This window comes from Rhodamnia argentea, chromosome 8 (assembly GCF_020921035.1).
Source record: "Rhodamnia argentea isolate NSW1041297 chromosome 8, ASM2092103v1, whole genome shotgun sequence".
Taxonomy (NCBI): Eukaryota; Viridiplantae; Streptophyta; class Magnoliopsida; order Myrtales; family Myrtaceae; genus Rhodamnia; species Rhodamnia argentea.
In genome coordinates this window covers 24,979,689-25,006,640 of record NC_063157.1, presented here as the reverse complement: position 1 = coordinate 25,006,640, position 26,952 = coordinate 24,979,689, and the positions used below count along the sequence as shown (strand labels likewise).

The following is a 26,952-nucleotide window of genomic DNA, read 5'->3' as shown; positions in this document are numbered from 1 at the left end:
CGGTGTTTGGGGGGCGGAAAATGAGCGGTCAACGGAAAATATTTTCAAGTCAACAAAAAAAACCTTCTAAAACTAAGGAAAATGATTTCCTCATTTTGAGAGGAGGAAAACATTTTCCACACTTTTCATTCCTCCTCTCTTTCAACTATTTTTTCTTTTTAATTATTTTTTTGCTTTCTTTTCGTTATTTATTTATTTTTTCAAAATTCGAAAATTTTATTTTTTATTATTCGGATAAAAATTATTTTTTAATTACTTTCTTTATTTTTTTCTTTTTTCATCTTTTTTTTTTTTTTAGTATTCCTTCTGCTCCCTCGACTAGTTGCCGGCCACGATCGCAGCCGGTGGCTCCGGCCTCAAGCAAGAAAAGCTATTGCGAGGAATAGAGCCATGACATCCGTCTTGAACTCCTTTTGCTCCACGCGAAGCTTGGCGGTGGACTTGACGCGTAGGGACGATAGTAGCCTTCCCGGTCCTAAGGCTCACCGCCCCGACATAGTTGACGTCGACAAGTGGGTCGGCAAGGCATTCGATGGCCGATTCCGGGTCGCCGCCGAGGGTGGCCTCCATGAGGCGTTGCGAGATCTCCGCGGTGCAATCAACGTGGACCGCTTGCTTCCCAATGAATGCCGGTTGCATCACGGGCCGAGGCGGCACCGCAGCTCCGAGCACCGTCGCCTCATGCTTTCTTTGCGCAAAGCCTCTCTCCTTCGGGGTTTCTCTCTCTATCTCTAGAAACGCGAGCCAAGAGAGAGGGGACTTCAAAAGAAGTGAGCGTCGTAGTCTATTTTGAAGAAAAAAATAAGACGAATTTTCCTTATGAAAAGGTGGAAAATATTTTCTAGAGTTTTTTCAAGTTTTTGTCAAACATCGGAAAAGGAAATCATTTTCCTGGAAAATGACTTCCCAGAAAACATTCTTCGAGAAAGTTATATTTTTCGCGAAACAAACGGGGTAGAAGTTTATCAAACGGCGATTATTGCATCTTCCGAACTCCATGCCTTTGCCTGAGAGAGGTCATGGACGGAGGCGATCGAGATCCATTGATGAGTCCGTGGCTGCGCGAGATGTACTTTTACGGATCTCGACAGCACGACATGTTCAGATCCTACCAACCATTCGGTCTCCACGAGGCGAAGCAGTACTGCTTTGATCGATGTGTTGTGTCCATGCAAGTGGTGAAGTCGGTATGTCATCGTACGTTCTCGCGGTGGCCCGACAGTAGGGCGCAACAAGCATTAAGATGGGGCGTTTGGCAGTTAGGAATAGGGGGGAAACATTGAATGCGCGACGATTCTTGCACAGCCACTCAGTCCAATTCCCATCGTTCGTTCATTTGATGTCCTTTTTCGCGACGAGTTCGTGTTTTCGAAGGAGAAACTACGGTTCGAATACCGCGTATTCACGAGCATGATTTTACACGAATAACATTCGGAAGACGCGGAACTTGAAAAGATGAAACCGAGATATACGTCCACCCTAACTACAGTACATCGTAGCTTCTACGGTACGAGAGAAGTTGATTCGACATCATAAAATAACTTGACAAAATATGAGAAGCAATGCTTTTAGGAAGGAAATCGCCATGCCGACTGGCTTGCTAATTTTAGAATCGACAAGCACTTTGACACTAAAATTCTTTTCGTTAACTGATAGAGAAATAGTAGATTTGCGACGTTAAATTCTTGTATTCGGTGGATGCCCTTTTTCGTGTCCAACAAAGGAAAGAGACAATCATAAAAGCAAACAATTGGAGCTTAAAACATTTTGGTCCAACCCTTCAATTGAGGGAGATCGACGCACAAATTGCAGCCACCAAGATTCTTTCGGTTTGGTTTGCGTCCCATCAAGAAAATTCTCCCGATTTGCGAATGCAAATAACATTCACCAGGTAGACTCGACACGACACGATGGAGTTGTTTTCGCCATAACAACAACGAAAGGAACGTGCTCTGCTCATTGCTAGATATTTAACTCGTGCTTCGAAGACTATTCCGCAATATTATCCAGAAATACAGTTGTGAATGTCAAAAATCCTAAGGGGGAAGGCAATTTTTTCTTTGATCCTTTTCGATATTCAACATATCAATAGAAATTGGTCGACACCTCCTTGCAATAAGTAAACAAAAATCAGAAAATTGTGCTTCGAACATATTAGTACTTTCAATTAATTTTTTTTTCTTATGGGTATTAATTTGTTGCGTTTATTAGTTACATTTCCCTTTCACCAAACATGATGGGCTACAAGGCCAGCCAAATGAGCAAATGCTGATTTGACATCAACCATAGGCTAGGGTTAATAGGCTCTATCCATATGATTTGCCACGTCTACCAGAAGAGTAGATTTTTGTGCCGGACATTTCATTATTAAATTCCATTTCATAAACAGTAAAGTGACATGAAATAAAGGTGCGATTTTTTATGGGCCAATGTTCGTCGTCCTCTGTCGGATCTAGAGTAAGAGCACGACTTAATTCCCTACAAAAAAAAAAAAAAACCTAACATTAGGTTCAATTTCAATTTTGCTGCAAATTTTTTATTTAAAAAACAGCAAACTTTCAACCTAATTCCAAGTATACCGTGTCTGAAAATCTTCACTGATTGCTTCAAAATTATCAATATAAAAATTGGTTAGAGGTTGATTATGAGAGCACCTTCACTAACACTCTCGTCTTCTTAACAAAAAACCTCCTATGTAATGACACTTAGTATCTTGATATCGATGATTTGAAGAAAATGGCCATTTTTTTTTAGCAAGATGGATTTGGAATTATAATGAAAATTTGAATTTTTTTTCTTAGGCAGAAAAAAAGGTTTGGGCTAGAATTGAAATTAGACATAAAGTCGAGGATTTTTTTTTTTTGAGGAAATTTAGCCATTAAAATTGGTTAGAGTTTCATTACCAGAACATCTTCATTGACACTTTCGTCTTCTTATGGAAAAACTTCCTATGCAACAACACTTGGCCTCTTTATATCGAAGATTTGGAGAAAATGGCCATTTTTTTTTTACGCCGGATAGATTTGGAATTAGAATGAAAATTTGAATTCTTTTTCTTAGGCCAAAAAAAAAAAAAGTTTGGGTTAGAATTGAAATTAGACATAAAGTCGAGGTTTTTATTTTTATTTTTATTTTGAGGAAGTTTAGCCATGATGTGATTACAAATGGAATGTGGTCCGAACGAGAGCAAATTAAGAAATCCATTTCGACGACCTTCTGTTATGGGTAGGAAGATAAGAATAGTTGGTGAGAAACTTTTGATCAAGATTACCGGCGAAGCCACATCGTGATTCCAAAGCAAGCCCACGTTGATTAGATTAATTAATGACGCGTTGCAAACCAAGCAATCAAAACTTGAATTTCCACGCCACTCCTTTCACATTACCTTCTTTTTTTGTCGATTAATCAATTTAAAAGGATGACCCCCAACGTGGTTCACGTGCTACGTTAAATTCAACTCGTCGAAAATAATCTTAAAAATGAGCGACAATCGGTGTGTTAATAATTAATAACAAATAACACGAAGTGACGTTTCCATCTCTAATCGTTTAGCGGGCACAAGCCATGACGAGTAATGGGAGCGACGAATCCTATTGACGCCTTTAGATGCATAGCTGAGTTGAGTCGAGGGTGGTTGAGCAAATAATACGGCGTTAAGCTTGAGCTCGACTAGGCAATAATTAAAGCAGGGTTCGATGTTGATTGGGCATTAATTTATTTGCTAATTCGGAAAAAAAAGTGTAAAAATAGTCTTAAACTTATTGCATTGTTACTAATTCAGTTATAAACTTTTTAGTTGTGCCAATTTAATCTTAAACTTTTTGTATCTATGCCATTTGAGCTTATCCGATGAACTTTTGCCAGAAATTAATGACGTGGACACCAATTGTCCTATGCGGCACACGCAACGCTAACAAGTACATTTTTTTTTTAAAAAATTCATAATTTTTTTGTTTTTTATTAAAAAATTGTCTAAGTCAATGCTATCCATGCCACGTAAAATGAAAGACGTTAACATCAGCAATTTTCAGCCAAAATTGACCGGATAGACTCAATCGGCACAAATTCAAAAGGTTTAAAATTAAATTGACACAATTGACACCAATGTAATAATTCAATTTGAATAGAAAAATGGAGATACTGAATCCAAGCTCCTCAAAACCAACTCGACTGAATTTCACGGCTCGATATCTACAAAGTTGTTGAGGCGGTTGAAGGAAGGGTTGTGGCATTAACATTGTATATGCAAAATGAGCATGAAAGGATAAACTCATGGGCGTATGGCATTTGCTGAAACCCTTCAAACCAATTGACTCCATAACCAATAGGCATGCGGCTCTGCTAACAAAAGGATTGGGGTTGGAGACGCTAGCATCGCAGGTGCGGGGGTTCGAGTCACTCTGAAGCGGAAGTCGAGAGAGAAAAATTAGAGATCGGAGGAGAAAAAAAGAACGAAAACAAATTGACTCCGAGGTTAGCGTCGGGATAATAGAGAAAGGAAAAGCCCCGGGACAGAACAACCGCGACAGTTTTGACCCGACAAAAAAAAAAAGACACGCACATGCACACACGGACCACGCAACGCACGGTCTTCGTCGTCAGAATTCTGTCTCCGTTCCGACGTTTTTCTTCGTCCCGCCCCTGCCCAATGGCATCGCCTCGAGCGCCCACCCGCGCAATCCGTTTCGGCTGACCGTGCTAAAGCACCTAGAACACGAAGAGGAGGAGGATAAAAAAAGGGCAAAAAGAAAATAAAATTTTTAGGACGAGAAACACGTTGCGCTTCGAAGCAGGAAATGGCGTTCAGAGGGGAATTTGTCTTCTTCCTCGAGGCCGGAATCATCATCGGTCCTCGTCGTCATGCCCCCTCCTCCTCATCATCATCATCATCATCATCTCTTCTTCTTCTTCTTCTTCATCAGCTGTATCTCAGCGCCTCTACAATCAATCCGAAAAGCCATAAACGAGCGGAACTTCTCTCTCTTTCTCCTCAAAGACCCAACGTAGACATCTCTCTCTCTCTCTCTCTCTCTCTCTGTAGTTTTTTTTTCTATTTTCCTTTGAACGTACTTGAGCTGATTCACCATGAGTTGTTGTTGGGCGTAGACTATGCGTGTTATTAACTGTAGTCTGTAGATGCATGCAATAATTGCACACGTTCCGAATTTGTGTACCTTGCCGTGTATGAGCAGCGATGTCAATTCCTTTGAAGTTCCGCTTCTCAGTTTGACCGTTTGTTTGATTACTCTTTTTTCCCCTTCCTCTGCTCTTGTCCACGACTTGCTCCCATTTAAAGCTCTTGCCTTTCTGTAAATTGTGGGTGCTCTCCCTCTCCCTCTCTCTCTCTCTGAAGTGTCTTCCATCCAATCGATTCCACGTCGACTACTTGCCTTTTCAACTCATAAGTAGGAATTCTTGGTTATTCTCCTCGATTTGCTTGTTGGGACTTCTTGGATCCGGTGTTTGGTGACTTTGCTCATGGTGGGTCTTCTGGGAAGAGCTGGTAATCCGAAGAATTTGTTGAAGCAGTCTCTCTTTTCTGGGAAGGAAGCTGCTGATAGTCTCTTGTTGCAGCAATTTCGAGCTCTCTCTGTACTTTTTTTGCTGGAAATTTGCTAGATTGGTGCTAGTGCTGAGAAGCCAATCTTGAAAATTTACTCAAGGAACGAACTCAGCTTCGTAGTTTGAGTGGGCACAAGTTGAGGGTCTTCCTTCATTTCGAGCTGTAATCGCGTGGAAGGATCGGTTCTGACTATCGAGCTTTCTGCCCTCTCTCCACTCTGCGTGAGCTCTGATTCCACATCTTGGAACTGTTTTGCGATTTTTTCCGTCTCTGGGAAAAAGGCTATAAGATCTCGGATATTTTTCAGGTTGTACAGTCGCGCTATTTTGGAATGGTTCTTGTTCGTAATTTTTCTGTCTTTGCGATGCGTCTCATTTGGTTATTTTGATTAATTCCAGTGTAGAGCTTTTTTCCATGTGCTAGTCCTTGGTCGTCTCGTATGCAGTTCATGTCTCATGAAATGGAAGATATTAGACACTGTAACTTTTCTAGTTTGAGTACTCTTGGTTAAAATGGAGGCTGTAGGTCATTTTTGTCATTGATATTAGGCAGCGTACATCAAACACTTGAAGTTTCTTCTGACATTTGCAAGTTGTTGCTCATGAGTCACGACGGTGTTAGTTCATGATGTTTCCTCAGTGTGCTCCCTGTCTGAAAATTTGCTTGTAGCATCCTGTAATAAGCTGCAGTTGCCTAACATTGACAATATATGACAGCAGCATTGGTCAAGGATCAGTAATTAGTGATTCAACCCAAGAATTTAGAATGAATCGACCTAAAGTCAAGCGCCGAGTGGGCAAATATGAGGTGGGACGGACTATCGGCGAGGGAACATTTGCAAAAGTCAAATTTGCAAGAAACTCTGAGACAGGGGAAGCGGTGGCTCTTAAGATCCTAGACAAAGAGAAGGTTCTGAAACACAAAATGGCTGAACAGGTCTCCTTCTATTCTCCGTCATCCGTATTTGGTTGCCTACTCTGGTCTCTTTCTTTTGTTAGATGAGACCGGATTTCTTATGTGTGAGAGGCTGGTCATTTGTCTCTGACCACTTATTATACAACAAGATAATGTTCTTGATCATCAAACGTGCATGTTTGGCTCTTTGTATTGTTTTTCTGATTACTTGAATACATACAGCGCTGGGTTTCATCTGTTTCTTTTTCATTCATGTGTAGATCAAGCGGGAGATAGAAACAATGAAGTTGATAAAGCATCCAAATGTTGTATGTTTGCATGAGGTCTCTTCTCTCTCTCTCTCTCTCTCTCTCTCCCATGTGCTCGCATGAGGGGCTTCTGCACTTTAGATCAATCTCATTGATGTCAGGAAGATCTTCTCTTCTTTTGTATGAGACCATCACCCTTACTTTCAACAATCATACTGTACGTTAATTTTGTTGCCAGCGCTCGTTTTGCAGTACTGGTGTTTTGGATACATAATATCATTAATACACTATCTTTCAGTTATGCCACTTAAGCGGAGCTTTTAGTAATTGGATTGGGGGGCCTAATATTTCGGTGAATCATTTTGAGCATTTAAGGGGAGTTCCTTGATTATGCTGTAAAGTAAACCACGTTTCTGCAACTGTTTATCCACATTAAACCGAGGGAGTCTAATATAAAGCCGGTGCTCCTCTGACAAGTTGCCATCTAAGTAAACATATAGATCAATACAAAGAATTAAGTCATAGAAGTCTTGTCTGTACAACTACTGAACTGCCAAAATCTGGCATTATCTCCAGGTAAATGCCTATTTTCGTGAATCTTCAGTGCTGAAATGATAATGGGAAGATATAAAAGAGAGGTTGTGTAATTCTAGAATTCTTTTCTTTTCACTTGACCTTATCCCCATCTTTTGCAATCGAACCCTGCATGAATCTGCACAAGATGCGCATTGACATTCCCTTGAGGTAATTAGGCTCTTTGGTGGAGAAATCTAGGATCATTCACAAGGTGTGATATGCCAATGAACTTTGAAATTTTCATTTCAGGGGGTCCTCTTGTGTCTCAAATGCGTCCTATACATCATTATTAAGAAAATCGTTGACTTTGCATATTAGCATCCTTTTCATGTTAATTCTAGAAAACAATGTAACTTGCATCCTGCATCATGATAATAGATATGTCTCACCATGATACAAACTTTAAATTATTTGGTCGCATTCATCTATGCGTGTTATTGTGGTATTTGCTGATTGATTCGTATTTCAATTTTCCCGTAAATGGCACAGCATTCTGAGCATTGCCAATGCTGAATACAAAGTGCCTCGACTTATTGCATATGATTTACTAATTGGGTAGGCATTAAGGTGGGAATGAACGAACCAAGAATGTTAGTTGGATGTGTCAGACAAGACTGGTTACATGATTGACCTTTTTGAACAAGATAAAGGATGAACGGTTGATGAAAGACCTTGGTTCCTTAGTAGTAAATTGTGCCAATTTCGAGATATCTAAGATGAGGAACGTGTAAGCTTTACATAGTGCAAGAAATTAGCATGTAAAAGTTAACATCTAACCTTTTCAAAGTACAAGATACATAATAGATACCCGAGGGACACTTGTTGACCTTTTCCATATGTTAAATATGAATTAAGATTTTTCACTTGACTTTAGTGTTTTTTGGGCTTTCCTATTTTTGCTTATCTTTTTTAAATTGCTCTATTTCAGGTTATGGGCAGCAAGACTAAAATTTTTATTGTCTTGGAGTTTGTAACTGGAGGGGAACTTTTTGACAAGATTGTAAGTACCGATGACTAGTAAGGTTATTTTGTGCCCCTGTTTTCTTCCCATTGTTTAAGAGGCTTAGGATCTCTTTTAGGGGTGTAAAAAGTCACGTATGGTTTCACCTTCCTTTGCATGTTACTTTGCCGGTAGGCCATTTGTTTTTCTGTAGAAAAATCTTCAGATAATCATATAGTATGGAAGACACCAGGTAAGTTTGCGCCACAATCTCCACAGGCACAGTAACTACTTTGTTTGGAGATTGTACTGTGGAGCTATCTGGTCCATTAGTTCCAAAATTCTTTCTCAATTGATTTCTTAGACTGCATTTCTGTATTGTCTTCATGAAACAATTTATTTTTTTGTGAAGGTAAACCATGGAAGAATGGGAGAGGATGAAGCAAGGAGATATTTCCAGCAGCTTATTAATGCCGTAGACTATTGTCATAGCAGGGGTGTCTACCATAGAGACCTAAAGGTGTGGATGAATAATATCATGTTGACTGATGCTTTAACTATGAGCTAGTTATTGCGATATAAAGAAAAGACTCATTAAATCTTTGTTTGTGTTGGTATGTGTGTCTTTGCAGCCAGAGAATTTGTTGTTGGATGCATGTGGGAACCTAAAAGTGTCTGATTTTGGTTTGAGTGCATTGTCCCAACAAGTCAGGGTAATTATGTGGCTTCAATCTCCATCTGAACATGCTTTCTTGTCATTAATGCCCTTATTTTCAATTGCTGTTGTAAGATGGCTGGTATCAAATGGATCGACTTGCATCTATGGAAAACAATGTCGTGATTAACTTGCACTTTATAGCCACAGTCACAACTCCTTGGTTTGATATGGGTTGCAATGGCGCTTACCAAGTCTGGCAAGTAGTCTTCACTAGCATTTGTCTTGAATTCCAATTAGCAGAAAGTTGTCTGTCAAGTTATGCCACATCTTCTCAAATAGTCCTGAAGTGGAAAATTGTCTTATCCAAATGCTTCTTCGTCTGAAGATTTGGCTTAGTCATGCCTCCACGTTTCTGGAATCCTCATGGTATCACTTATTGTTGTGAGACCATTTCCTGCCTTTGATCCATTTGCTCATTATGGGAAAAATAGTTTAGACAATGTCTAATCATCCAAAGCACTCATCTCACATCTTTTTTTTCCTTATCTTCTTTGACCACTCTGTATTTGGTGCAAGATGGCTAGCTCTATGCATTCCCGTGGAGTAATTTGTCCCTTTGATTGATTTGGCAGGATGATGGTCTTCTTCATACTACATGCGGAACTCCAAATTATGTTGCTCCTGAGGTTTGTATGTTCTCCGATTCCTGTTACCATGACGACACTTTGTATAACTCTCTGCTTATTGCTTTGGCTTGTAGCCTGAATTTATTGACTCTCTTTCTCTTCTTTTCTAGGTCCTTAACGATAGAGGCTATGATGGGGCAACGGCAGACCTGTGGTCTTGTGGAGTAATACTCTTCGTATTGCTTGCAGGTTACTTGCCTTTTGATGATTCTAATCTTATGAACCTGTATAAAAAAGTGAGCATTCTTTTAATTTCATTAAGTGCACTTCAATTACCTTAGGTCTCCCAAATTCTTAATACTTTGACTCTTCCTTTGTAGATATCCGCTGCTGAATTCACTTGTCCTTCTTGGCTTTCTTTCGAGGCCATGAAGCTAATAACTCGAGTATTGGATCCCAATCCCATGACGGTAACTAATTATGCTTTCATACATTTGGTAGTGAAGATTGTTTGAATGTTATTTTGCAAAACAAAAAAAGAAAAGAAGGAAGGAAACACTTGTCATAAAATCTTACGCTACAAATTTGTGCTAAACTTTCAGAATAAGCTATTTTTAGCAATATTTGCTATTTTGTTATCTTATTTGTTTATCACCATGAGTTACTTTGAAGTTGTTTCTCAGGAAATGAACATTTTGAACTATATGAATCCACCAATTCTTTTTCAAAACTGTCCAAAAGCACATTATGTAAAATAAAACGTGTGGACCAATGAGGGATTCCTACCGTACCCAGTGGCAAAGTTCTTCGTTTCACTGCCTTCTGGATTGTCTTCTAGACCAGTGCTATGGGAGATAAATCTTCCTCTTGTTCTCTCTATCTTAGATATTATCTTTCTGTTGTTCCCTCTATCTTAGAAATTTAGTGGGGCCAAATAAATGCTTCTGCGTTTTAGTGATATACTCTAACTTTCAATCTATTGATGTCTTGTGTATTTCTATTCCAGCGCATTACCATACCTGAAATACTTGAAGATTCATGGTTTAAGAAAAATTACAAGCCCCCAATCTTTGATGAGAAAGACTGTGCGAAGTTGGACGATGTAGAAGCTGTTTTTAAGGATTCAGAAGTAAGTTGAGAAGTTAAAACTAAGAAGTTAGGTGTCACAAGAGATTTTGTCGAAGTTGTTTGATGAAATTCATGCTGTTTGGAATTGTGACAGGAGCACCATGTGACGGAGAGGAAAGAGGAACAGCCGACAGCTATGAATGCCTTTGAATTAATATCCATGTCAAAAGGGCTCAAACTTGAGAATTTGTTTGACTTAGAACAGGTGTGTCTGTGTTTCTGTGTGTTGTGTGTGTATAAGTTTTTTTCCCTTCTCCCTGCCAACAATTTAGTTGGTGATTTTGTTGACCTTTTGGTTACCAAAAGCTGTTCATAAGCAAATTGGTACTGGTTTGTGGGGAAAATGGCTTAAAAAACAAGGGAAAAAGCCACCAAAAACTCCAAATTATATCCATTGTGACACATTTACCCTAAATTTTTCTTTGTGTCACAAAAAATCCCAAACTTTTATCCATGTAACACATTTACTCCAAACTTATACTAGTGTGACACATTTACTCCAAACTTTTATTTGTGACACTAAAAATGCTAAATTTTTATCCGTGTGACATATTTACCTCAAAATTTAGGGCAAATATGTCACAAGCCTACAAGTTTGGGGTTTTTTGTATCACAAAAAGATAATTTGGGGTAAATATGTCACATTGGTGTAAGTTTGAAATTTTTTGTGTCATAAAAAAATGTTTGGGGTAAATATGTCACATGAGTACAAGTTTTGGGTTTTTGGTGTCACAAGAAAAAGTTTAGGGTAAATGTGTCACAGTAGGCATAGTTTAGGGTTTTGGTGGTATTTTCCCAAAAAACTATATCAAGAGAAGCACCTGTGGACCACCCAAGTAGAACATCCTTGAACACGATTCATCTGATAGGACATGTTTGACATGGACTTCTAATAACAGATGTGCTTAGGAATACCAAATCTAGAAAAGGAAGATAAGTTAATCATCATGGTATCTCCAATATGTTGCTGGAACATTCTGTAATTTTCCTAGCATGCTGCTGATTTCATGTGTAAGCTAGAGCGTATGCATCATTATCTTTTGTTCAGAAGGCTTCCAGCCAAATCGCCAAAACTTCTTAGATGTGCATTTGATACGAGGGCCTTTTGATGATCATTGCTGTCTTCTAAATCCCTTCTTTGGGTTTTAGTTTCATTGGTCTTATAGTTATTGTTATTTGCAGACTGATCATTGTTCCAAATCTTTTCTTTCCCAGCAAAGGTCTGGGCTTCCACGTTTGAAATATGTTTTCAGAGATTCATGGCTGGTTTTGGAGTTGATTATTAGATAGTAAAAGAAAGAGCTTGGATAGTTTCATCATTACCTTGTCGGTATCCTTCTTTTTCTTCAGAGAGTTAATCGTGAAATTTCTTTGCAGGGGTTTAAGAGAGAAACGAGGTTCACGTCGAAATGCCCTGCCAATGAGATCATTCATAAGATTGAAGAAGTGGCAAAGCCCCTTGGTTTCGATGTTCACAAGAAAAACTACAAGGCAAGCAGTGCATATTGATCACGTAACATACTCTTGTTTGTTGGGAAGGCTGGCTTGGTTTTCTCATGCACTGTTGTGGAAGCAGAGAGTTGGGCTCGTTTTGGTCTTTCATAGATGTGGATTAACACTTCTACTGTTTCTCATGTGTCTATCAGATGAGGCTTGAAAACATTAAGGCGGGACGGAAGGGAAATCTTAATGTCGCTACAGAGGTAACTAAATCTGTTTCACAGTAAGATTAGCAGCAATTTGAGGACTCTATTGCTCACCATCTTGTAATTTGCCTCATCGATTAGATATTTCAAGTGGCACCCTCACTTCACATGGTCGAGGTGCGGAAGGCTAAAGGCGACACTTTGGAGTTCCATAAGGTACTCTATCCTCCACTCCTCCAGGATTGGCTTTCTATATAAAAGCGCACTTTGCTACCTGCATCTGTATGATTTTTCGAAGGAGCCAAGCACGATGTTTTCTATTAAACGTCGTATTACTGTCAAATGTAGTGACTGATGCTTGTATCGTGCATACGTTATGTTCTGTTCCCTTTCCCGACCTCATCCCGTAACTTGTCGTTGACCCGCCACATTTCTGCTGCAGTTCTATAAAAACCTCTCAACATGCCTCGAGGACGTTGTTTGGAAAACCGAGGAAGACATGCAAGGTAGGAAGTAAGAGCTATGGCTGTCCCGAGGTGTCGCTGTTAATAACCTTAAGCCCATGTTTCGTGTTCGTTGCGAACTGGCTACACATTGACATTGGGTCTCCATATCTTCATTCTTTGTGGGGTCTTTTTCTTGGACGTTCTTGATCCTCCTCTCGGTCTGAACTTTAGATTAGATAATGTCGGCACCAGTTGTTCGTTGCGTGCTTTGTTACTCTCGTCGGAGTTGTGGAGCGGCGGGTCTCTCCTCGTTCGACGTAAGAGAATCCAGAGTCATGTTGTAATCTTTAGAGGAACGGTCAGGTAATGAAATTTTTAGTCTGCTTTTTCCCATCGTTGTCCCTGTGTTTCGGACCGGTGGGGCCTAATCGAAGACTCACAGATGCCCGTCTCGACACTCGTCGAGAAAGGCGATCTTAGCTTGGAAATCGCAATCGGCCGGGGATCGATCCAAGCACATCGATGTAGAGTCGAAGAAGAGATTGCGTTGTGTTCTAGCTGCGCCTAACGTTCTGATCGTGCATGAAACGACTTTGCGTGGGCTGGCCTTTTGACTGGTAGACGGTGGTGGACATGGTTTGAAACTTCCTCACTGGATCCACATGCAAAATGGATAAGAGCAAGAGTTCTGACAAAGTCCAATTTGGGAGACAGTGAGGAGAGATAAAAATTCAAATAAAAAACAAAAAGTCGGACACGTGGCGCAAACTTTAACGGTGTAAATAGGTTGGAAATTTAACGGACGGGCAGATTTGGAAATCCATCCTAAGTGGAGGATTAATGAGTTTAATTCAGTCTATATAATATTCATGTACTTACATGTATAAATTAGTTACCAGTAATTACAATTAGATTTCGATATTGTATATGCATTTTTCCCGTGCATGCTCAATTAGGATATTATTTTCTCGATACAAATGCATATTCATATGGTCGGATTGCTTTGAACCTTTTGCAATAAGTCGAGATTTAGCCCAATCTAGCTCGCTTTAAACCTTTTGTAATAAGTCGAGATAAAGCTAGTTCTGCTCGATCTAGCTTGATATTTGGAGCTTGACCTCGACGCAGCAAAGCATTCTAAGTGATCTCGCTCGGTTCAAATTATTCAAGAAAACTAAGTTATTTTTTAATCGAATGGTAAACAAATTTGCTTTATCTCAAGCTTGGATAGTCTAGAGAATTTGCAAAAACGAAAAGAGATATTTATTTTTGGGTTGATGTCACAAAAATTCCCAAGTTGATACACATGTGATAAATTTATCTCAAATTATTTTTTTGACAACAAAAAACTCAAAATTGGTACATTTGTGATAAATTTATCCAAAATTAATTTTTTATCATCAAAAATCCTAAATCGGTATACTTGTGACATAGCTACTATTCGTTAGTTTCCGTTAACTTTTACTATCAAATTACCGACTTGGATGACATGTGGCGGTTGATGGATGTATCGGTTTTAAGTTTTACCTTATGTTTGTCACATATGTATCGGTTTGTGATTTGTCCAATTATTAACCTAATTTAACGAAAACTAACGAAGGGTAAATTTATGACAGGTGTATCAATTTTGAATTTTTGGCGATAAAAAATAATTTTAGATAATTTATTATAAGTGTACCAATTTGAAGTTTATTATCGTTGAAAAAATAATTTGGGGTAAATTTTTCTCACGTGTAATAGTTTAAATTTTTTTTCAAAAAAATAGTTTTTGGTAAATTCATCACATGTGTATTAGTTTGGATTTTTCGTGGTATTAACCTTTGATTTTTCTTGCATCGATTTTTATATATCGAATATCTTAAGATTAATAGTTTTTTTTTTGGGCATTTGAGTTAATTTGAACTCAAGTAAAATCAAGAGTTTGTTTCACTATCTATCAGACCATGGTGGCATATATGAAAATCAATTGGAATACGATAATACTAATTGTCGAGCCAAAATTTATGAGCGTGTTTATTTCACGAAAAATTTAATATATTAATTGAAAATACATTAAATTAATGATTATTCATATCATTACAATAATAATTAATTGAAAATATTTTTATTACGGATAATAATTTATAGTTAATTATTTTCACAAAGGGTGGAAAACCTTTTTCTTTTTTACTATTTATTTTTGGCACTCAACATCTCAGTCCACGCTCAAATCAGAGGCTCCACCCAACGCCAACGGATCGTCTCGTCTCGGCGTTGGCCAGCTCTGCTCTCTCATCACGGACATGGAGGAGAACTCGTCGAGCTCTTAAATCTGCTTCGGTTCCCGCGTGTTCATCTCCCTCCATCGTTTCGCAGGCGCCGGCGCCGCCCGCCGCCGCCGTGAGGATCATCCGGGTACTCTCACTGGTCAAATCCACGATCGTTGCTCTCCAACTCCGCTTTCTTTTCCTTCGTGTTTGATGTGATTTGAGTCGCGCCGGGTATGCAAACGATTTCAGTGCCCGCCGTCTGTTTGATTCTGTTCTCGAGGCTGAGAATAAAACTTTGATGCTGTCTCGTACTACTTGTTGTATCCATAGTCGAAGCTATGGTCAGCTGAATTGAGTATTCACTGCTGCATCACACAGCTTCGTCCTCGCACTTCTTACTTCTTAGTTAGTTTTACGAGCATGATCCGCGTGATTGTGATCTTTCAAACCGAATCATAGCTATTGCTTAACCTGTCTGAAAATTTGGTAAATCTTGGAGCAGTGGATAATCTACTCAGATACTGTGTGGCTTTTTATGCTGCGAATTGGCTTTTCAGTATGCTTTCTATAATTAGATTGATAGCGTGAAATGTGGCCGCCGATCATGACTTGGTGGTCTTGATTCACTGCGACCGATTCAAGGATCATAGAACAAGGAGAAGTTATAGAAAAATAGACAGTATATTGGTTGGTTTTGCATTGTTGATTCTTTGCATGATCATCAAGAAGCATATGATGGGAAGTCTGAGAATCTGCAATTCTGTTTTCTTATTTTGATTTTTGAAATATATACTTGTTGATAGGAAAGTCTGAATCAAATCGTTGCTTATGCGTACTCAATGGGCGAGATTCTATGTTGTTATTCCATGTATTAGAGACTTATATTGATAAGTTTTATTCCTTTCTTTTCCTTGTACCTGAAAGAAGTTGTACAGGTGTGATATATTGTTTCTGTCTGTAGGGTCTTCCTGCTTGCAAATTGTTGCTAACTATTTCAGTTGCAAAAGTCATGGTAAGGTTTCATGGAGCTGGTTTCCTCTTGATAATCCTTTGATGAGAAGAATGAGTTTTAATAGAGCTGTTCTGTATCATTTGGACATAGAATTTCCTGATTGCAGCTTTTAAACCACCATGTACTATTTCGATCTCATTGTCGGCTGGAAGAACAAACAAGCAGGTATCTCTCTGCTAAAATACTGGTGAATATCTTGCAAAGTACAGTTGAGCCTGTAACATGCAAACTAGTTCTTTAAATGCATGAAATTATTGGTTATTGGTTGGAGATCCTAAGGATAATCTCGGATAAGACATTAAAATCTGTAGAAAGAGATGATCCGATTATATTCACAAAGTTCTGAAATTTTTTTTTTTTTGGGCAGACGGGAATTGGTTGAATATATGAATTTGACAGAAGTTGTGGAAAGGATTGTTCTTAACTGAATATATGGAACTTAACATCATTTAGCTGAAAATGCAATAGTGCTCATAAGACCTGTTATAGGACATATCATAATTTACTTCAACGAACCTGTCATCATAGGAACTACATGTTGATAGAACCTGTTCTCGAATTAGCAAGATCTCATGGTGCAATGTGTCGTCCCTGCTTAGAAGCTGATAAGAATGACTATCCTGTTAGCCTACAGCAGAAGGAAGTTAAGTAAACTTTTATTCTCAGAGCTCTCCTAGCAGCACAAACCTCGTTGGTATAGGCATAGCATGAAAAGTATTCATCGTTGATAAATATTTGTAGTAACTGGGTAGAACTGAATAGTTATCACGCTGGAGGCTTGAAGTACTATCTTGTAAATTGAAGTTCTGATTTGAAAAAAAAAAAAAACTCATGGTTGAATCTTGGATTTTCAGCAAGCTTTTCATGGGAAAGGGACTTGCTGAAAGGTGTGTTTCTTTACTGTACATAATGTGTTCTGAATTTTTAATATGATATAGGTACCATTGAAGAAGGACAATGGTCAAACAGTTTTGGTTCCTCTCTTTGAAAGTCAGGAGAGTATAATTGGAGAGGTACTTCATGGAGTTGGATAAAAACTTATCTCATCAAGCCTATATCTTTGTATATTTTTTTGCAATTAGATGTTTAGGATGAGGGTGAACTTTTTATGAAATGCTTGTTAGGTTGTTGTTGAACCATTGCAAGGGAAGAAGGTTGAGCACATTGGTGTTAAAGTCGAGCTCCTCGGCCAGATAGGTTTGCATATTATCTTTTCTTTTCTCATTTCAAGACCAAAGAGAAAGAAGAAAAGCAGAATAGAGCAAGCATTTGTTAAGAGTTTATTCTTAAGGTGTTGTAGCTCCTAAAACATTTCACTGAACATACTTGATAAACACAATTTGACAAAGCTATTGCACAACACATTTACTACATGGCTTCAACTATACCAAATGGACTCTTGGACTGTTAAAAGTAGGAGGAGACGTCTTTTAAAAAACTAGATTGATTCAGCAAAGGGCAAGTGTTTGCTTAAGGCTTCTTAAAAAAGTCAAGTTGCCATTCACCAAACTCGTGTGTTTTCAAAGCAGTATTTACATAACTTGTCTTTTGCATCCACGAGTAAAGCCAAATTCTTTTTCTGCCATCTAGATCATATTAGAAACTGGAAGCACGGTACTTACCTATGTTTCCTATGTTCTGTTAACTCATATTGTCTTTACGCAAAGCACACAAAAAGGACTGTCTAGGTCAGTAATGGATATTTTTGAAAAAGATGGCTTCACCACCAAAAAGTTCGAAATAAAGGTTAGAAGAGCTAATGAACTAGGAAATCAAAATATCTGCATAAAAAGGGTGAGATTACGGGGTGGCCTATAGAGCATGAATTTAATTATCATGTTTGTTGTCTTAACATGTTGACACCCTGCAGTGCACTGGTATGATAGTTGATGATCCCTTTTTCTCTCACTTCATGGTCCCAAATTCTCATATTAAGTCCACATGATTTTCCTTGACCCACCAGTATCTACTTTTCTATTCAATGAAAGACCTCCACTGTTATAGAAGTTGTTTGCAAGTCATTTTTCTTTGGTCGGTGTTCATTCTTTTTCTTAAGCTCTTGGGAGACTCTCTGATCTATTTATCTAATAACTATTATGGTTGAATAATTAGAAACCTCAATCGATGTGAATTCTAGCCTCTACTAGTTTTTCTCAAATGCTTATTTTTGTCTCGTTGAATTTGATCTTGTTCTGAATGATTAAATTGTAAATGATGATTTTATTTCAAATCAGGATTCATGCAGACTTTCCTAATATCGAGTGAATCTCGAAAAATAACATTTCCATTTCATTTTTGCAGAATTGTATTTCGACAGGGGCAACTTCTATGATTTTACATCTTTGGGTGAGTAAGGGACTATACAGTTAGATATATAATAAGTCCTTCATGATGTCAATAATATGAGTCAGTAATTCAACCCCTTTGTGGATAATTAATTACTTTATGCTAGAATCTTGTAGTTTTGTGGCTTTTCAGTTTCAATTGCTCATTGAATTGTATTGGGTCCAAATTGTACATGACTGCCTGTGTAAATTGTGCAGTGCGTGAACTTGATGTACCTGGTGAATTATATGAAAGAAAAACGTACCCATTTGAGTTCTCAACTGTCGAGATGCCCTACGAATCCTATAATGGAGTCAACGTAAGACTCAGGTAAAAAGTAAATTAAATTCAAAATTGTGCTCAACTGTCGAGATGCCCTACAAATTCTGGGGATTTTGATTGTCATTCTCTGCTAGTTTTATGGGATTTCTTTCTCTCCTGGGTAATGGGTTCATTTTTTGGGCAATAGATTCTTTGCTCCACTTTCACATGTCTGGATGTGTCCAGTTTTAGTCATTGGTGAATCCCATCATTTGGTGTACTCTCTCTCTCTCTCTCTCTCTCTCTCTCTCTCTCTCTCTGAGGATGTTGCATAAGGAGACTTAATTATTGTGAAACTAGCATGAACGTGCTTGTTTGGAAAGTTTAATGGTTAGGTTATGAAAACGGTTGTTTAATTAGGTTTGCTTTCACGCAAGCCGCATAAAGCTGAAAGGGAAATAGGCATTATGCCTTATATGTGGAAGCTTAGTGTGGTCCCACAATCAGCATGGAAGAAAAGATATTCAGTTATACTGAATTTGTTCAGGTCGAAACTCTTGCAACAATTACTATTTAAAGAGTCACTAAAGGAGTGCTAGGATTGATGTTGGCTGTGGTTCTCCTGGTGTGTTTTTCTTCATGTCAGCAGCTAACCTCCTTTGATAGAACCCTTATGATTTTCTTTTCCTTAGTGTTTGCTTGAATTGTTGAGTGCATCATCATGTAATGATAGTTTTTAAGTACTTTGCGCCAGAACAGAGGTGCCAATTGGGGAAACAAATAGTAACAAATCCAGCTCTTCTTTATACACTGCAGGTATATTTTGAAAGTAACGATTAGCAGAAACATTGTCGGCAACATTGTGGAGAGTCAGGATTTTGTGGTATTTACTGAACCTGCTCAATCAATTTCTCTCAGGAACTTACGTCAGTAATTGTTTAGAGCGCACGCTAGTCATTGCTGCAATTAATGCTTTGTGCAACAGCAACCTGTAAATTCAACAACCTCATATCTGTTTCATAAGCCTTAAAGGAAGGTTTTGTTAGATCTTACCAATTTTGTTACTGTTAAAATAATTAAATATTAAACCACAATTTTATCTAACAGCTTAAGCTTTTAAAACAGTTGGCTGTGGTCCCACAAAATATAACATGGTATCAGAGCCCGGGTTACCAATAAGTATGGACCCAACAATCACACGGGAGAGATACGTGTTGTTGCGGCTTTGACCCAAGGCCCCAATGTGCTAGAGGGAGATTGTTGAGGTTGTCTCGCGTCGGTTATGGAAGAGGCTGGTGGTTGGTTTATAAGTGTGAGGAAAAGCCTCATCCTTTAAGCTGGCTTTTGGGATGAGAGAGGCCCAAGACCAACCAACACCGGTATCAGAGCAAGAGGTCCCGAGTTCAAACCTTTCCAAACCCCTATTTGCTTTCCTATTTAAATATATCCACGCTTAGTGCTATGTAAAAAGACCAGACTAAGCATGAGGAGGAGTATTAAGATAATTAAATATTAAACTACGCCTTCATTTAACAACTTGAGCTTTTAGAACAGTCGGCTGTAATTCCACAAAATATAACAATTACTATAGTAGATGGGCTCATTCATTTCATGAATTGGCACCGAGAATAGGAAGTACCATTTAGTCCAAAATTTTCTTATGTTGGATCATGTCTGGACAATGTTAATAGGTTGTTTTACATCTCAATTTAACTAAAGGCAAGATTATTTTATTTTTTGGGACAACTGTAATCAAATCAACCGGAGTGAAGAGGTACACCTAATTGCTGAGATACGATTCTTCCTGAGATCTACAGGATCAAATTAGATATAACTCACTTCAGTACTTCCCAATTAATTGCACATGGTTAAGAATCCAGATAGAACTAATTAAGTATTGATTGGGCTCGCCAAATAATGCGGTTCTCTTCTTTTTCAGGTCCGGAATTACACGCCACTTCCAACTATCAATAACAGCATCAAGGTGAGGCATGTTTTGATGATTAGTTTATCATTAATAGCTGATGGAAATATCATTCATGGAAATATAGTGTATTCTTCCATCCTGCATAATCTTTTGCTGTCTTTAGTTGCTGTGTGACTTCATTTGCCGTGACTTCATTTGCCTAGAAATGATATTAACTTCTAAATATTTGCTTTGACTTGTATCAATGCTAAGTATTCTATTCTGTCGACCTGATTTATTTAATAAGTCACAGAGTCTTTTTATCTTATTGGAAGCATGCAGGTCATCATTCTCAGGTTTTGATTTATATGTCAGTATCACCAATATCTTCTCCACTTCATGCTCTAATTATCTAAGATTTGGCTTCTCTTGTTTGAATAACATTAATCTTCCTGCATTTTTTGTTGTTCGCTTCTTGTTGATCTGCTCTGTGGAGTGTGCAAAATTGCGCTTCTCTTCTTTGAATCATTTTGTTCCCGCATGTTTCGCTTCTGTAGATGGAAGTTGGGATCGAGGATTGCCTACACATTGAGTTTGAATACAACAAAAGCAAGTGAGTTAATATACTCCTGATGCTGATGGATTGATTTGTTATGAGAGCCTCCTCAGTTCCACTTGAGGGTTGGACTTCGCATTTTCTTACAGTGCTTAGTAATTTCAGGTATCACTTGAAGGATGTTATAATCGGCAAAATCTACTTTCTTGTTGTAAGAATCAAGATAAAGAATATGGAGCTTGAGATCAGGCGTCGAGAATCAACTGGAACAGGCCATAATACCTATGTTGAGACGGAAACCCTAGCTAAATTTGAGTTGATGGATGGCGCTCCAGTCAGGGGTATGTCAACTAGTTTTGCAATCAATTTGGCTAACAATTTTGACCCTGCAAGTGCTGCTTTTGACCATTTACAGAATTTTTAACCTCTTATTATCGAAGTATATTACAAAATTGCCTGGTGCTGTTTCTAGCATATCTCGGGTTAGTGTGGACTGCTTGTAGGGTCTTCTATTTCCCTTTGTGTGCAGTTTTCAACGAAACTGTGTAGCTGGATTTGCTTGAAATGTGATAGTCAAGGTCAAGAGAGATGTACTCTTTTGGCGAAATGTACTTACATATGCAGTTCATCAATGTTCTTGCAGGCGAATCGATCCCAATCAGATTGTTCCTGAGCCCGTACGAATTAACACCAACGTACCGCAACATTAATAATAAATTCAGCGTGAAGTATTATCTAAACCTTGTTCTAGTGGATGAAGAGGACCGGCGGTACTTCAAGCAGCAAGAAATTACAGTATACCGGCTTCTTGAAACTGTGTGATTCTTTTCCTGGCTTGTACGATCTCATTGTTTGATTCCGAGAAGAGGTTGCACTTTCAAACATCGGACTGGAGCCCTCATCTGGTTTTACTGAGGAACCAGGCACCCTTGCGATATCTGAAGAGCCACTTAAACGGGAGATGACCGATCCCATGTTACGGTCTATCTACGCACCGAAACGAGTAGGCCCTTCAAGTTCAGCCTGCTCGTTTTCAGCTAGAAGGGTGTCTCTTTGTTCTTCTTATGGCCGTCATCCTCTGTGTTGACTTGGGGCATTTTTTGCCACCAGATACGATGTCGCGATTGCATTCCGTTTGATACCGTATCTTCTTTTATTATTCCGTAGGGCGGCTTTCCGTGTCGACATAAGACTTCACATCTTGTTTTTACGTGGTAACTTAGATTGCATCCGCCGAAGAAGATAAAAGATAGAGGATCAAATTCTGGACGTGTAGCATATGAACGGATGCACTTTAATAGTTTATTGCACTTATCCTCAGATTGAACGATGGTCCATTGATGATCTACAGTTTATAGTTTATCGTACTTATGTTCCGAAAAACCTTTTTGGACCGATGCCGGTCAAGTCATTCTTTACGGTCGAAGCGACACACAAAGTGTTGAGTCGAGAAGCTGAATAATTCAAAGGTGCGACCTTTCACTGTTTTTCTTCTTTGGGCGGACAAGTGAGTGGTGCCACGTGGGGCTGCCATGCTATTTCGGGTTCGGCTATTCGGAGCGACGACGCACCTTAATGTTTGCCGCCGCTGTAGATTAATGAGAAAGCGCTCTCGATTTAACTCAATAAGTCTTGACTCGATGAATCCGAATTTTCAAATAAGGCGGGATGAATTCTTATAACTTTGGGTTCCTAACTTATTGAGTTTAATGTATAGATAAGTATGCGCGGTGCAGTATTAGTAATTGCGGAATAATCGATAAGTGGAAATTGTAAATTTTTTTTTTTTTTTTTTGGTGATCGGAAGAAATTGTAAATTGAAAGGGGGGTCAATTTACAGCTAGAGGAGATATTTGATAATCCGATTTTGTTTTTTGGAAAAGGAAAAATCATTTTAGAATGGGGAAATTATTAGAGGAGAGAGAGGGGGGGAGAGAGAGATAAGAGAATCGGATGCGCTGGGGTTGAGGGAGAGGAGGGCCCACCGCGACCATTCCTTCAATTGTCTTTTGCGGTTATATATAATCTGGCAAAGCGCGACCCTTTCTTACGCCATTTCGGTTCCTCCCAATCATCTCCTCCTTCGTCGCCATCATCTCTCCACTTTGAATCTCTTCCCCTCTCCGTTTCCGACGAAAGCCATGGCGGATCAGCTCACCGACGATCAGATCTCCGAGTTCAAGGAGGCTTTCAGCCTATTCGACAAGGATGGCGACGGTCTCTCTCTCTCTCTTTCTCTCTCTCTCCCTCTCTCCTCCTCCTTTTTGGCAGATCTGGTTGTTTATTGATCCGGCGATCACGTATGCTTGCTCCTATTCGGTTTCGTTTTGCGATTTCTTTGGTGATCTGAGGTGCTTTTCTCGCCGTTAGCTTGTTATTCGCTCTGTGATCCGAGCTAGTCGACGGAGGCGGAGATTTGTCGGCCGTCTCTTGTGTACGTTGCCGTCGATATGCTTCTCTTTTTTTTTTTTTTTCCGTCTCCTGTGTTTCCTTGTCGTCGTGCCTGTTGTGCGGACGATTTCTCCCGATTTTTGTCGAATTTGCGGTTGCTGATGTGTGACCTGTTGTAGCTTTGGTTTCTTCTCTAGCTGGTTTGTTTGCTTCCGGTCTTGCGCTGTCGAGTTTTCCATCGTCCGCGGTCGCTTGACCTTCGTTGAATTGTTTAGCTGCGTGATGCAGCTGAAAAATCCTACGCACCCGTGGATTTGGTTTGATTTGATCAATTATTTCATATGTGTTCCTCTTTCAGAGTTTTCAATCGTCCAGATCGCATTGGATATTGGAGGAAGTTAGCAGTTTCTTGATCGAGTCTGTGATCATTGTTTTTTCTATGTTCGACTAATTTTAGACTTACCTTATTATGTTGTGTTTAGCTATGTTAATGTCTTTCTTTAATGTTTGCAGTGTGATGAATATTTACCTAGAATGGCCTGGTATATGGTGTGTTGAATTTATTTGATTGACAGAAGCGTGTTAATAAGAGAATCTTGAGAGGATTTTGCTAGTACTAGGACCTCTTCAGTTGTGTAGGTTGTAGAGATGCGTAATTGCCAGAGCATCTATATGAGCAATTTTTGTGATAATGAATTGAATAATAGGATATTTAGTTGCATCAAGCATAAAATTCCATAATGCAACATTGGCATTTAAATGTAGCTAGATCTACTAGCACAACAGAATTGTGGAAAGTGTAATGATTTGAATTTTGGAAACCATTTTTTGGTTGAATTGGTGACAAGGTGAAATTTTGTTTTTGTCTATTATCGTCTATTTTTCATCATCTTCAACCATACAATGTGGAATGGTCAATCTGGGGAACCCTTCACCCCCCATCTCTCTTCCTTTCTTTTCCGTTCAAGCCGAAGCCTATTCCTAGTTCCCTCTGCTGACTCATATATGTATATCTGGTGCTTTGTTTTAATGGTACTCACACTTCTTTGTCACAGGTTGTATCACTACTAAGGAGCTTGGGACTGTGATGAGGTCGCTGGGGCAGAACCCCACTGAGGCAGAGCTTCAGGATATGATCAATGAGGTGGATGCTGATGGCAATGGCACCATTGATTTCCCGGAGTTCCTTAATTTGATGGCTCGGAAGATGAAAGACACCGATTCTGAGGAGGAGCTAAAGGAAGCTTTCCGAGTTTTCGACAAGGACCAGAATGGCTTCATCTCTGCAGCTGAGCTGCGTCATGTGATGACAAACCTTGGGGAGAAGCTGACTGATGAGGAAGTTGATGAAATGATCCGTGAGGCTGATGTGGATGGCGATGGCCAGATCAACTATGAAGAGTTTGTCAAAGTCATGATGGCCAAGTGAGGACCCATCCTTCCAAACGCGTCATCTTAACTATCAAAAAATCAAAAAATGTAGAAAAGAAGGGAACAGGGCAGATAAGTTCGATGAGATTTTGATTTCACCTTAGGCTTTCATCATTCACATTTTTAACTGTTGTCGGGGTGGTCTCTGTGTTCCATTGTTTGCTTTGTTTTATAGCACTCCATTGCTACCTACTTGTTTGTTCTGTTTCTCGTTTAGCCTAAATGTATGGTAACGGTCAATATTCTGTCTGGTATTTGCCTTTTTCCTGGTGTTGTGAACTTTGATCAGTCTTGAGAGGTTGGATGCTTTTGTTTGTATTGACTGATTGATCCTTATTCTGGTTGATTAAGTTTGTAAATTACTTCCTCTCTGTGTCTTAAGGATTCCACCTGTTAATGGTTTATCTTTTAACCAATCTCTATTTGATGGAACTTTTGTAGCTCAACTTTATATCTAAATCCGGATGCAAGCCCTTGTTGGTTTTAGATAAACATAATGATCGAAATGCCTATATTCACCATTGAGGTGTTGGCTCTTTGGGAATTTGTAGTGCCAAGCCCGGGTGATTCCTAATGAACATAATCTACTTTCTTTTCCTTTGAACCTGATCGTCAGAGATTGTCGTTGGAGTGATTCCTTAAAATCAAGCTCCCCATTTTGTTGGAATGTGGGCTTTTAGAGGAGAGGGGAAGTGTCAATATTAGTCCTGGTCTTGTATTCTTTCCTTCGCTATTTTGTTTGCTTTGGTTTTTCAGATATCTAACGTATACAGTGAACTTACTATACCTGAACTAACTTAAGACTTAGGATGGAATTATAGAAAGCTATCGAACTAAATTCCTATATGGAGAATTAAATCCCAGGAATTACTTGGCTGCCGTCCTCCATTGGAAAATTTCACTCAACTGTCCTTGTCTTCTCCACTTTTCCATTGCGACTGAGATTTGACGATACCTTCTTCAGGAAAGCACTACACATATGTGACTGGTATGTCTGCCATCACGTAGTATAGATTTCAGAAAAGAAGTAATGAGGCCAAGCAGAATTTTAAGAATACAAGCTGGAATCAAAATTTGTTGAGCGCTAACATTTGAGAAACTGTTGGTGGTTTTTACATGTTTAGTTTTTCTTCTATAAATGTTTTTTGCACGAAGTAAATTTACTCAATATGGGTTTTACTTGATCAAAGCAAACGTAATGTGGCTCCGCCCTGCAACTTATTCTATCTTATTCTACGTGGAGATGCGTTGCGGTGGTGAATCTGTCTTTTGCCTGCCTCGTCTTCTTTCTGAGGGATGGCTGAAGGATTGCACGATGAATAAACTGATCCAACTGTTTTTTGCTGATCATCATTCGGTTTTGCCTTCTTTTGGCTTGTTTTGCGGATCGAAGTGACCTTCAACTTGATGGCTGAAGGATTGCACGATGAATAAACTGATCCAACTGTTTTTTGCTGATCATCATTCTGTTTCGCCTTCTTTTGGCTTGTTTTGCGGATCCAAGCGACCTTCAACTAGTCCAACCTCGATCTCCATTTACTTCGATACTCGCCAAGTGACCTTCAACTTGTCCAACCTCTCCATGTACTTCTATACTCGCGATCGCATCTTATCTCAACCACGGATGTAAATTGGACTGTCCCCTTAGTCGGCTTTACAGGGACATGAAGATGCAGGTCTCGGTTTACATGGCCTGTATCTGGTCCCCGAAACAAATGCGATAGCATCCCAACCAAGGATGGCGAAATCTCGTGTGCTGTGATATGGCGTTGTGGGAGCCTTGTTAGATCATCGGTATCTTCCCTCACCGGTAAAACCCTCATCTCTAATGGACCCAAAGAAAAGAGGAAAACAATCCCTGAGTCCACACTGTTTCCGTTGCGCCTGACCGACCAGGTTCGTAAATTCGCCACTGAGGAGCTAAAAATTGTAGCAGTAGCAGTAAGGGTTGCATCCAGCTGATTGAGAAAATTAGAGAATGGCGATGTCCTCTCCACTGTGGTTTATTCTTTATCTGGACCAGGTTCGAGATGGATCAGGCGACCGATGCCATCAAAAAATGTGTTAGCCCAACG

At 39.2% G+C, this 26,952-nt stretch overlaps 3 protein-coding genes across 6 annotated transcripts; all 3 read left to right on the top strand.

The window, feature by feature from the left end:
* Positions 1–4,876: 4,876 nt before the first annotated feature.
* Positions 4,877–13,139, top strand: LOC115735475 (CBL-interacting serine/threonine-protein kinase 3). The gene is made up of 15 exons (XM_030666729.2): positions 4,877–5,003; positions 6,280–6,499; positions 6,739–6,801; positions 8,231–8,302; positions 8,655–8,762; positions 8,875–8,955; positions 9,533–9,586; positions 9,697–9,822; positions 9,907–9,996; positions 10,533–10,655; positions 10,749–10,859; positions 12,032–12,145; positions 12,301–12,357; positions 12,442–12,516; positions 12,743–13,139. Exons 2-15 carry the CDS (start codon positions 6,329–6,331, stop codon positions 12,815–12,817), a joined length of 1,320 nt encoding a protein of 439 aa, XP_030522589.1. The 5' UTR covers positions 4,877–5,003; positions 6,280–6,328; the 3' UTR covers positions 12,818–13,139.
* On the top strand, positions 5,009–25,249 carry LOC115735479 (calmodulin-7). 3 transcript variants are annotated; one of them, XM_048284377.1, is made up of 3 exons: positions 5,009–5,038; positions 23,180–23,272; positions 24,502–25,249. In XM_048284377.1, exons 2-3 carry the CDS (start codon positions 23,197–23,199, stop codon positions 24,873–24,875), a joined length of 450 nt encoding a protein of 149 aa, XP_048140334.1. In that variant the 5' UTR covers positions 5,009–5,038; positions 23,180–23,196; the 3' UTR covers positions 24,876–25,249. The 3 variants fall into 3 exon arrangements, with proteins under 3 accessions (XP_048140334.1, XP_048140332.1, XP_048140333.1); XM_048284375.1 differs by lacking the exon at positions 5,009–5,038 and adding an exon at positions 18,864–18,914; XM_048284376.1 differs by lacking the exon at positions 5,009–5,038 and adding an exon at positions 18,877–18,913 and having other exon boundaries at positions 23,175–23,272.
* LOC115735476 (vacuolar protein sorting-associated protein 26A-like) lies at positions 14,940–22,422 on the top strand. 2 transcript variants are annotated; one of them, XM_030666731.2, is made up of 12 exons: positions 14,940–15,140; positions 15,957–16,007; positions 16,098–16,172; positions 16,946–17,020; positions 17,132–17,204; positions 18,309–18,353; positions 18,551–18,662; positions 19,410–19,476; positions 20,533–20,577; positions 21,057–21,112; positions 21,221–21,396; positions 21,699–22,422. In XM_030666731.2, exons 2-12 carry the CDS (start codon positions 16,005–16,007, stop codon positions 21,875–21,877), a joined length of 906 nt encoding a protein of 301 aa, XP_030522591.1. In that variant the 5' UTR covers positions 14,940–15,140; positions 15,957–16,004; the 3' UTR covers positions 21,878–22,422. The 2 variants fall into 2 exon arrangements, with proteins under 2 accessions (XP_030522591.1, XP_030522590.1); XM_030666730.2 differs by having other exon boundaries at positions 14,962–15,288; positions 15,949–16,007.
* Positions 25,250–26,952: the final 1,703 nt, after the last annotated feature.